The sequence below is a fragment of the Etheostoma cragini genome, chromosome 13 (assembly GCF_013103735.1).
Source record: "Etheostoma cragini isolate CJK2018 chromosome 13, CSU_Ecrag_1.0, whole genome shotgun sequence".
In the NCBI taxonomy this organism is placed as follows: Eukaryota; Metazoa; Chordata; class Actinopteri; order Perciformes; family Percidae; genus Etheostoma; species Etheostoma cragini.
In genome coordinates this window covers 12,862,131-12,873,998 of record NC_048419.1, presented here as the reverse complement: position 1 = coordinate 12,873,998, position 11,868 = coordinate 12,862,131, and the positions used below count along the sequence as shown (strand labels likewise).

At 40.0% G+C, this 11,868-nt stretch overlaps 3 protein-coding genes across 4 annotated transcripts; 1 reads left to right on the top strand and 2 right to left on the bottom strand.

The window, feature by feature from the left end:
- Window positions 1–1,552: 1,552 nt before the first annotated feature.
- bicdl2 (BICD family like cargo adaptor 2) lies at window positions 1,553–6,959 on the bottom strand. 2 transcript variants are annotated; one of them, XM_034889435.1, is made up of 10 exons: window positions 6,838–6,959; window positions 5,635–6,129; window positions 4,678–4,893; window positions 4,301–4,417; window positions 3,434–3,580; window positions 3,114–3,260; window positions 2,856–2,930; window positions 2,027–2,109; window positions 1,820–1,934; window positions 1,553–1,722 (listed from the first exon to the last, which is right to left on the bottom strand). In XM_034889435.1, exons 2-10 carry the CDS (start codon window positions 5,878–5,880, stop codon window positions 1,555–1,557), a joined length of 1,314 nt encoding a protein of 437 aa, XP_034745326.1. In that variant the 5' UTR covers window positions 5,881–6,129; window positions 6,838–6,959; the 3' UTR covers window positions 1,553–1,554. The 2 variants fall into 2 exon arrangements, with proteins under 2 accessions (XP_034745326.1, XP_034745327.1); XM_034889436.1 differs by lacking the exon at window positions 3,114–3,260.
- A 238-nt stretch (window positions 6,960–7,197) lies between these two features.
- Window positions 7,198–8,505, top strand: mia (MIA SH3 domain containing). The gene is made up of 4 exons (XM_034889457.1): window positions 7,198–7,575; window positions 7,766–7,899; window positions 8,060–8,170; window positions 8,271–8,505. The coding sequence occupies exons 1-4, from the start codon at window positions 7,458–7,460 to the stop codon at window positions 8,292–8,294; spliced, it is 387 nt and encodes a 128-aa protein (XP_034745348.1). The 5' UTR covers window positions 7,198–7,457; the 3' UTR covers window positions 8,295–8,505.
- A 682-nt stretch (window positions 8,506–9,187) lies between these two features.
- Window positions 9,188–11,310, bottom strand: LOC117955183 (alpha-crystallin B chain-like). Its single transcript, XM_034889455.1, has 3 exons — window positions 11,036–11,310; window positions 10,554–10,676; window positions 9,188–10,462 (listed from the first exon to the last, which is right to left on the bottom strand). Exons 1-3 carry the CDS (start codon window positions 11,213–11,215, stop codon window positions 10,271–10,273), a joined length of 495 nt encoding a protein of 164 aa, XP_034745346.1. The 5' UTR covers window positions 11,216–11,310; the 3' UTR covers window positions 9,188–10,270.
- Window positions 11,311–11,868: the final 558 nt, after the last annotated feature.

The following is an 11,868-nucleotide window of genomic DNA, read 5'->3' as shown; positions in this document are numbered from 1 at the left end:
TACTAGTAAGTGTTGCAGAGTCATAGAAAACCAACAGACCGAACAGTCAAGACATGCATGCTGCTCATTCTGTTTAATTGAATCGGTAAATGAAAGGGATGTTCAAAAGGTGATTGATTCTGTGAAGAAACAGGTATCAATTATGGCCCATATTTAAGGAAGATAGGACGCAAATGTTGTGCATGCTGGTTATAGTATATTTCACACTGAAATACTCAGCAAAATGGGTAGTTCCAGACATTGCTCTGAGGAACAGCAGACTTTGATTAAAAGGTGATTGGAGAGAGGAAAACCATGTAAAGAAGTGCAGAAAATGATAGGCTGCTCAGCCAAAATGATTTCAAATGGCATCTAAAGCCTGAACGGTGTGGGGAAAAAACGGGCAACTACCATTTGATTGAAGAATAGGCTCAACCAATGATCAGCTCCTGGAAAATCAAAGAAGACTTAAAGTTACCTGTGAGTACTGTTCTGATCAGAAGAAGGCTATGTGAAGCAAAGCTATCAGCTAGAAGCCCCCGCAAAGTCCCACTGCTGAAAAAAGACATGTACTGAATAGGTTGAAATTTGCCAAAGGACACATTGACTGGCCAAAGGAGAAATGGAGCAACATTCTGTTGGCTGATGAGAGAAAAATTATCCTTTTTGGGTCTAGGGGCCGCAGACAGTTTGTCCAATGACTCCCATGCACTTAATTCAAGCCACAGTAGACTGTGAAGACAGTAAAGCATGGTGGTACTATTTATCGCATATCAGGGATTATGGATCAGTTTCAATACATCAAAATACTTGAAGAGGTCATGTTGCCTTATGCTGAAGAGGAAATGCCCTTGAAATGGGTCCTTCAACAAGACAAAACACACCAGTAAGCGAGAAAAGTCTTGGTTCCAGATGAACAAGATTGATTTTATGCAGTGGCCAGCCCAATCCCTGGACCTCAATCCCATCGAAAACGTCTGGGGTGACATCACAAATGCTGTTTCTGAGGCAAAACCCAGTAAAGTAGAGGAATAGTGGAATGGAGTTCAATCGTCCTGGGCTTGAATACCTGTTCACAGGTGCCAGAAGTTGGTTGACTCCATGCAACACAGATGTGAGGCAGTTCTCAGAAATAATGGTTATGCAACTAAATATTAGTGCAGTGATTCAAGTAAAGCAAGCCCTTGATACATTTTTCATTTTATACAGTAAATGTTCGAGTCTGTAAAGAAATACAGCTACTTTTTTGAACAGCCTTATATTCTTTTTTTCTTCACTTTCTGTAAAGGTAGAACACAAACTTGATCAATTTGGTCATGTTTTGATTTGGATGTGCAGTGTTCCCAATGCAATTAAAAGCTATTCTAAGGAGTTTGAGCATTATTCACTTTTTTAAACTCACTGCTATTATTTTGAACACAACTATACATGCATATATACAAATATATTTAAATATGAGGTCTGTAAACATATCACTTTTTGCATTACAGTCTACATAAACTTGCAGCAGAAGCTCACAGTGGCAAAGATAAAGGCTGATACTCTGTTCGTTTAAACTGCTGCCATTTCTCGCTGTTATTTGTCTTTGAAAAAGGAGAAGAATCCTTTCCCTCCCTCTCCCTTCACTTTTAAAGACTTGCTTCTTTGGAGTCCCACAGTGTTGTTTTTCTCTCTCTGTTTTTCTCTCTGTCTCTCCTCCTCCTTTTGCTGCACCTGTTGATTGATCACAAGCCGCATGTCCTCCTGCAACAGGATTAAAAAAACAATATTCTGCCTTTAAACAAAACTTTTATTAACGTGTTGCCAAAAGACAATTTTCTATCCCTGCACACCGACTCACCTGCCAGGTCTCCAGCTCTTGAGACAGTGCCACCTTGTGTTTGATGGTGTTGAGAAGCTGCTGAGTTAGTGATTCTTTCTCCTGACACGCCATGGCCAATTCCCTCTCTAAAGAACTGGACGTGGATATGATGGTAAGCAAAACATATCACTGTGGGCTCAAATGAAATCAAATGAAATAGACAAATATGTTGTGGTGTGGCATTACCTGTAGCTTGGCTGTCCAGGACTGCTTCTAAATGGCTTGATTTCCTGCCTCAAAGACTCCAGCTCTTCTCTTTGAGATTGTAGCTGCAAAGTTTGACATATTGTAATCATAAAATTTGACTTTACTGTATGTAAAATACTCACATTCCTGATTCTCTATAAATTATAATAATACATTATAAATGATCCTCTTAGGAATGTTTTTAAAATACTCTGCCTTGAAAATTAATTTGTGTCTGATTTTAGTTTTCCACAAACAAATTCAAAGAACTACTTTAGAAAAATAACATACTCGTTTTAATTATTTGAAAATTCAAAAATGTATAAATATACAAATATGTTCTTATTTCAAAATATCAGCACTGGACACAAGATGCCTTCTACTTTACGGAAATGTAAAGTTTATGTGATGTGGACGTTCTAAGTTTCACAAACTCTTGGGGTGAGTACAGAGAAAGTTCCCCCGTTCAACAGATTCAAATGGAAACAACCTTGTATTTGAAAATCTGCGAACATGATATTGCACAGTTAAGGTCAAACATATAAATAAAGTAAGCAAACACATTTTTAAATGGGGCCCAACTGAAGCCTAATGCAAGTGAAAAAACTAGAGGATGTCTGATTTTATTTATTAAAAGACAAATACATTGTTGTTAGGCTACACCCCGCTCGCTTGATGCTATATAACTTAGACAAATATATTGCTATACATTGTAGCAATGGTTTTCACCCGTTTTAGATAGTCCTAACCCATTGAGATGAAAACTAGCAACAAATCCTCCCTGTGAAAAGTTGTATATGTGTTGTATGCAGTAAAAAGTTCAACAGACCTCCTCTGTAAGCGCTTTTATCTCTTCATCTCTTTCTTGCAGGACTGTGGAGTGAGCTAGGAGAGCCTCTTTGGCCTGGTTAGCAGGAGAGAAACACGCAACAACACAACATATAGAAAGGTCAGTAAGATCTCAACGCTTATTACTAGGTCTTTCTGCTTTCCATGAAAATTTGGGTACAGAGAGGTTTGGGATTTTGGAAACTGGTTGGTATCAGTGCATGTGTGCATGTGTTATTGTGTGTGTGCGTGTGTGTACCTGTGATTGCTGAATTTCACTATGCAGAGACAAAGGTTCTGTTTGTGTACTGTCCAGAATGCTTTCTTCTCCCAAGTTCAGAGCTTTTTTCTGTAGAGAGCGATTCACGGTTCGCAACTCAAACACCACTCCCTGCTCCTGCTCTAACTACATACACAAACCAACACACATAGTGAGAGACAGTAACAAGCACACACACACACACACACACACACACAGGATTTAGGGATTTCTGTTAGTGATGATTAAATATCTCCTGCAGCACATGATTCGAGCACGCTAAAGTTCATCTTTAATACCAGTCAGTCATCCACCCTCACCTCTGCTTCTTTCTCTCTCAGTTTGGATTGTGTTTCTGACAGTCTGGCTCTCAGTGTCTCCCTCTCCACTCGGAGTCTATCGCCGTCCTCCTGTGAAGCCTTTAGTTGTACCTCTATGTTCGACAGCCGCTCCAGCAAAACTCTGTTCTGCATGGGAAGAAGAGAAAGATAAATTAACACAAAATATTGATAAAATTGTGCAATGCTAGAAGTCAGTAAAAGTGGTAATTACAAAGAAGAATACAGTATATTGATTTAGATGATTTGAGATATGGATATTTAGGCCCCCAAGTCTATTAAATCCTTATGGGTATACTTAATATTCTGCTAATATCTGCATCGTTGAGACTTGAGACTTAGACGGACTCAAAACAGAACTTGAGATTTGATTTTGACCAGACTTACATGAGACTCAACTTTCTTAAGACTTGACCTAACGTGACACTAAAAAACTAAAACTTTTGAGTCTCAAGTTTTGACTTTATAAAACACCAAAACAATAAAAAAATCAAAACAGCTACTTTCGGGCCTTGGATATGTAATTAGTAGGCATCATTTTTTTGAAGGACATTGTTTTATCTTTATAAAAACTCAAATTATTGAATGTTTAAATGCCATGCCTCTTGGGGTCAATATGCAGAGACCTAAAAGACATGTAACAGACCTGCAATTTGCTACTGAGGTGTGATTTAACTTGGACCTGCCATCAGGGACTTGAGACTTATGTTGACAGGACCATGTTTGAAATGTAATGCTTTTTGTGAATGACCTACTATCCTGCAGCATTCAAGATTGCATAATATCATGCCTGTCATACTAAAACTGAGAACATTATGTTAGCATTGATTTACTTCGAAGTGACTGTACCTCTGCTTGAATGTTCTCTAATTGTGTGAAGTTGATATTTCGGCTGAAAGATGACTCGTCCATAGCTTCTCTGAGGGAACGAAGCTCAATCCTCAAGGAATGTTCCAGTGTTACAGCCTAAGTGGGTGGAAGATCAACAAAGTTGAGTAATGCTATTGTCCAATGAGACAAAGAGGGTACTCCATAAACCTGCTAGTCTGCCTTTTCCTGTCTGCATGACTGAGACGTCACAGCACATGACATACGATTGCCGCACATACATACAGGAAAAACAGAGATTCAGAATATTCTAACAGCATTATTATCTACTTGTAATGTTTTCTTTTGTGGATTAGCAGCTCATTAAGATGGGCTTTACACTGATGTTATAAACCAACCTCTGCTAGCTGCTCCACCAAGCGTTGGTTATGATTGGCTAACTGAGTCAGCTGCTCGCTCTCATCCCTTCGCCGGTCGCGTCCCTGGCTCTGATGTCGCTCCAGCTCAGCCCTCAAGACAGCTAAATCTGCAGTCAGCTCTGCATCCCTCTGCCCAGATGCCAGTTCATTAATTTCCAGCTTCCTGTGTAGAACATGCTTCTCCTGCTGCAAAGCCTGAGACATTAAACGCATCATTAACTAGTTTCATCGTTTCACTGGTTTACAGGCAGCAAAAGTGTTCGTATCAAGATCAGATTCAGTGACACACTGGTCTTTAAAAAACAGAATAGGAAAAGCGTGTTACTAATAACATTAATGAGGGCTGGGTATGTTCTATTCAAGTGTTCCAGTTTGTCATGTCAGGACCTTTAAGCTGATGCAGCTAAATGGAATTCAGCCATCATTCATTTCATTATTTACGATGGATATTTCTCTCATTTAAATATAAATTGCAGTAAAAATACTTACAGAAAAGCAGCAGATAAAATACTGCTAATGCTTTCACAACGTATAATAATAAGAAGATCTAAATACATCTATCATCCATTAATCTCTGTGCTATCTCATACTTTTTTTTGCAGTCATCTGTCTAATTGTTTTAAGTCTACGTAATATGCAGTGACTAATAGTTTTTTAAATTTAAAGTTTTTGTTATCAGCCTTGATTAGGATGAAGAAGTGTAATTGTGATTATCTAAGGTGGCATAGATAGACATTTGGTGTTAGTTACAAACGTATAAGTTGTTGCACATTTATAATGATTGCTCTACAGGCTAGAATTAGTCATATATTTTGCTTCTTCGTGGTAAAAATGTTTTTAGTGTTTTTTTTTGTTCCTGATTCATTATATTTCTTAGCAGTGTTAGAAAGTTTGCATAGTCACAAGAAACAGTGTTTACAGCAGCTTTATCATTACCTCAATGTCCCTCTCCCTCTGCTCCAGAGAGGCTGCCAGCTCCTCATTCTTCTCCAGTAAAGCCTGTCCCAGCTCTGCAGCTAGTATCAGATCCGTCTCTATCCCTCCTCCGCTGTCACTGCTGCCAGGAGACGATGTGGATGAGGGAAGAGCAAAGGCGAGTGACACTGAGGAGGATGAGGAGAGAGGAAAGAAGGAGTCCTCTAGGCTGGGGGACGGGAGACTGTTTTTCCTGGCTGCGAACATTGTCGATAGCCGCAGGCTTGTAGGAGTCAGTTAGAGAGCACCATCCCAGGTTTTAGAATCACACGGGTAGCAGACTGTTGCCATGAACTCTTTCTTCTTGTAAAATCAGGAATCCTTGTCTGTATGTTGATGGTCTGGTCAGGAATGGGTTTCACAGTATGTCTCCGCCAAACTTGTTCTTCACTGCGGTGCCACTGGCTCTAATTCTGGTATCATTCAAATACTTGGTTCTCTTTTTCTCAGACAACTCTGTGGGAGGGAAAGTCAACCAATAGTACAGAAAAACACTGTTGATGTATTTACTCTAACTGTGAAATTCTGGACATGTCTGACGACTTGTGTTAGTGTCAGACTATTTGTTTTCTAGGGATATTATCTTACATGGCCTTTAAGGAGGTCTTTTGTCTGACAGGTGCTTTTGTTACTGTGTCTGAAATACCAGCTCCACTATTATCTTTGTCCTGCTCCCCTCCCTGAATTCCAAAGCATTTCACACAAATACAACAAACTCTTAACTGTTCAGAACAGTCTCTAAAGTAATCAATTTTATCCAGATCATTAAGAAACATTCACCACCAACTGCTGCTTACATTTTCTTTGCCCCAAATCAGGCTTAAATAGACACTATAATCTTTATTTCTACCACACTCTACCACATTATCTTTGTTCTAGTCCCTGCAGGCTTGTGCTTATATAACTTACTGTTTATATAAACTAAACGTTGGTTACAATGTAGTTGCCCTCTGAAGTTTCAGCCTCCCTGGTCATTTCTGCCTTTGAATCTGACGTCACCAGCCATCTCACCTGTTTATATCGCTCACTACGATGGGACCATGCTGTTTTCCTTTTTAAAATAGTCATTTCTACATCAACATTACCCAGTTTCATTATGTCAACTTACAACCCTTATTAATCCATGTTCAACTATAAAAGAAACAACATGAAAGGCTGTCTTACCTGACAGTTCCCAGCCAGCTCACACCAAACAGGTATAGTCTTCCTGTTTGGTGACTGTATGTGTGTGTGTTTGGGAGTGTTTGCACAAGAGAGGCTCAGGCTCAGCTGGTTTCCTCGGTAATGGAGACATACAGTATGTAAATACAACCAGTGGCTCCACCTCCTGAGTAAGAAAGGTAAAGAGCAAACAGAGTGAGAAATGTTCTGAGGGAGGTAGGTGTGTCTGCAGTAAAATGCTCTGACATCTAGGGGTTGCACAAGGTAGGGAAAACAGATTAACTGAGGAATGTGTTGCTACAACGTTTCACAGTGCTGTTTGAGTGGGGTTGACATGGGGTGATGGAGATGGAGAGAGGGGAAGGTCAGGACACAAACAGGGGTCTGTCTAATCTAGCCCTCCTCTTCATCCCCCATCCTGTTTACCTGCTTGAAGGGTTTGAAAGGAACTCTGTGTGTGTTCATGTATGAGGTAGGGGGGTAGGGAGAGTAGAAAATGGAATGCCATCACTGCACCTCCTTCTCAAAGACGGCAAACTAACATAAGGCAACAAAAGCCCACAAGACATTCACCAGGTGTAAAACAAGGCCATTGGAACATCGGGTGCATTTCACATATAGACATGCCTTGTAAACTCTGGCTTGCTCTTTCAGTGTGGCTTTTGCTGCCAACGTCTGAAGCGGGAAGGCAGATGCCTAAACTCGCTGACAAGAAACTCTGTGCTGACTCCGACTGCAGCCGTAAGTAACTCACTCACCAACATTGTTACTGCTGCTAGTGACTGCACTTAGTAGTTATCTTGTGACCATATTATAGAACTGTAGGTAATTAATATGATAATGCCCATGCTGAAATGTGCATAGAAATTTGACACATTTTATGAACTGCAAAAGTCCTGAAGCCTCAGTCTCCCTCTATATGCCTGCACAGATCCTATCTTGATAGCTCGGGCACTGCAGGATTACTACCCGGGAGACTGCAGGTTCATCCCCATCAGACAGGGGCAGCTCATCTATGTCTATGCAATGCTGAAGGACAGAGGAAACCTCTTCTGGGCTGGCAGTGTAAGTGAAAAAATTGCTTTTGCTTTCACATACTGTAGCTTTTAACCAAAAGATGTATTTCTGTTGGAAGACATGAAGATGTGTTGTATCCATGTGCAGCACTCATGTTCCACTCAAACGTGATGTTGTCAATACTTTAGACTATACCATCTGTTTGCAGGTACAAGACTCCTATTATGGACAGCAGGAGGCTCGCATTGGTCACTTCCCCAGCAGTGTAGTGGAGGAGACTCATCCTCTCATGCCAGCCAGCACTGAAGTCAAGACTACTGTAGGTGGACACACACACACACACGCACACACACGCACACACATTTGTTAAAGCATTTTGTTATGCTTTCTCCTCATTCTACCTTTCTTATTATTTTCAGAAATGGGACTTCTACTGTAACTGATGTTGCCTTGATCAATAATGAGAAGAACATTCTTGTCACATTACATTTTTTTTGAGTATACTTAAAATACGATACATCATATGATCTTACACATTGTAGTCAGTATATATGTAGGTTTACATATCCACACTGGATGCCATACTTTAAAATCATGATCTGCATAGTAGATTTACAGTAGATTGTGATTTTATAGTTAAAGTTTTAAAGTGATAAAAAAGGAGCATTGCTGCTTAGTGCTTTATATTAGACTTGTCTGTTTTATTCTTTGTAATACTCCATCATACTGTTTATATCTGTTTTGCAGATATTAAAAGCATTTGTCAAAGTGTAGAAGTTAAATAAAGTATATTAAAAAGAGACAAAATTGTGTATGTTTTTCTGATTCATGCAATTCACGCTACTTAGTCACTATTACTTACTTTCTTGGTGATTGTGTGTCACAAGTTAAAAATATGTGTTTGTTGTTTTTATTTTATTTGTACATAGACAACATTACCTATTTAATAATTTGACTCACTAAAAAAACACATGGCAGCATTGACGCAGACATTTAATTATAATACAGGTCCCTACTACTGACTACTACTTTTGCAGTAGGGTCTAATACAATATAGGTTACTTCAAATGACATAATCTTGTACTTTTGTAAAGATGGACTTTAAAAAATGACACTGAAATAAGGCACCTGGACCTATTTTTGAAAGAATAATTATGAATTGTCTATACCTGACAAAACAATTAAAACCTTTATGCAAAGTATATAGATATTGTTTAAAGTCAAAGAAGAACGTTTGATGCATCAATCAGCGTCTCCCCGGATGTAGTGTGTGTTGTTATGTGAACTTCTTTTGGAAGCAGAAACACTTCAAACAAAAAGAAATAAACACAAGATGGATTTTGAGTTTCAACATTTATTCTATTTGTTGTTTTCTGTGTTAATATTCCAGAGGGTTGTTGCCAATGTGAAGGAATGATAAAGCTGTAACTCTGGCATCTACAAGCACATTATGCATTCACTCTTACATACCTTCACACACACTCTTTCCTTAGCAGCTCAGAGGCCATGCTCCCCAGCGGGAAAGGAGCCCAGTGATAAACATCAGTTCCTCCCTCGTCCACTATGTCCCTACAGCTCATTCACCCTCCTTCTTCTTCACACACACCTGGTCCCAAGTCCTTTGGTGGCATTTTTTGGTAAACAATCTATGAAATGACTTTGTATGCCTCCAGAGAACTCCCTCCTCTTCACACATACTGAAACCAACAGTATTCTAAAAGAATAAACAAAGCCCCGTTGGCATCCTACTCATACGCCCCCAGACAGTACTGTGTACTGTAGATGCAATTACGTTTAACAATTTGAGTCTGCTACCATCTTCATTGGACAATTTGGAGATAGTCTTTATATTTCCACCCCCTCAAATTGACATTTTAGCATTTACTTATTAAACTAATAGGTGCTGCAAGTTAGTTTAAGCTCAAATTACAAATGCTTACAATTTTGTCACTCTAAACTGCAGGGCCAGTAAAGACCTGATATAACATTTGGGGAATGTCTTTCAAAAATGATTACATGCCCTTAATGTGTCATTTACAAACAGAGGTGTGAATATTTTTAGTCGGGATGTATGGGTTAAAGAGGGAGTTCTCTAGACTTGTGATAGGGAAATTAAGTCTCACAAGTTCATTATCCTGCACCTCACCCAACTGTGCCTATACAACACTTTGTCGTTGCCTGAGCTCTATGATTAGCCTTTAATTTCAAAGCACCATTGTCTACTGTGATACTTGGGAATGACAGTGAGTTAGGAATTAGATACTGGTGTATTAGAAGGCACTTATAGACATCTAGACCTGTATGCCCTGCCTACTGCATTTGTGTACTACACTGCCAACAAAATTGTAACAGGTTAAAATTAAAACAGGCAGCATTTAGGGTTAGTAGTGAAACATTGTGAGAAGCATCAGACTCTGCTCTACATTTTCTGTTTTGGTGTTCCATCTTCACAGGAAACAGGAATAGTGCGCTCTGAGCCAGGAGAAGACCGAGGAGCAGTGATTGTAAGGATACCATCATATGACAGACTGGCGTTGACATCAGCACTTGACACTCCAGCAGGAAGCCTGTATTTCCTCAGAAACTCTCTTGACACAAAGCCGTGGTCATCCTGGAAACAGAATCAGAGTCAGTATATGAGTAACTTGTCACCGAATCAATTTTCTTTCACTATTTGTGCAGATCTCTATAGTCGCTCTGACCTGTCTGCCCTCATGTTTGCCATGTACTGTGATGAACTCGTCACAGATATTGACAGACAGCTCTTCAGGTGAGAAAAACTTCACATCCACATGAATGATGTAGCGATCCTTTTCAATGCGCATCTATACAGACAATACAGCTGTTAGAAACAAATTCTGTTGCATGCCTGCAGCCTGGAGTCAGAGCTGGGCATGAAAAGACACAATAGCTTGTTATTGTCCTCTCAGTGCAAGACTCATAGTGGCATCAGTGGAAGAGGATATTCTTCTTAATAATATAATATCAGAAAGTCAAATTTCACGTATTAAAGATTTTTGTGCATGTCAATGCATCTAAAAGTCTGTCACATCATTCCGCACACTGCAGAGCATAAATTAAGAATACTGATTTTTATGAAAATTAAGTAGTTTTAAAGATACTGTGGGTATTTAACATGAGACAATTTTCATTTTTTCAAGGTAACAGGTACATTTTACTTTACCTCACTGTGTCCATTGTTGGGCCAGCTTAACCAGCGCATGAATGAAGGGCGTATCCAGGAAAAGGACCAGGGGAAGGGCCAGATTAGTGGCCAATCAGTGAGAGGTTCTGCCAAGGAGAGGTCAGAAAGTCGATGTGGGAAGGCCCGACGGTACCAGGGGTACTGGATGGGGATATCCATGATGAGATTCCAGAGGCAATGTAAAAACGATGGGTAAGAAGGAGGCGGACTCTTGGTTTGACTGAGATAGGTGCTGCTGTGCTCTCCTGCATCACATTTATAGGCCTATTGCCCCCATCCCAACCAGGCTTTGTCTCGTCTCCCCCATCCTTTTGTATTCCCCTCCCCTCCGTAACCTCCCATGCACACTCGCACAGTGACTGCCAACAGGCTGATCATTCTGGAACAATGATGTCAACTGTTTATCCCTCCATCTCCTACACTGTTTCATATATCTGACTGTGACTGGTTTTCTCTCTCTCTCTCTCTCTCTCTCTCTCTCTCTCTCTCTCTCTCTCTCTCTCTCTCTCTCTCTCCCTTCTCCCAGTCATGAGGTGACACTGGCTCAGAGTACTGCTGATGCCCCCATACTCATTATACAGGAAATGCCCCTGTCCGGATCTCTGTGTGTGTCTGTGTGCGTCTGTGTGTGATTATGTGTGTGTGTTTGTTTGAGAAATAGCTGCCAGAGCATTAGCCTGCTGTGCCAGAAGCTTTAGGTTTGTGTGCAGAATGGATGTAAGGTTGAATGGAAATTGATGAGTTTGTATGGGACGGCATTAGTTGATACTCTAAGCGTGTATCATTTTGCTATGAGCTCAGATGTAAAATAT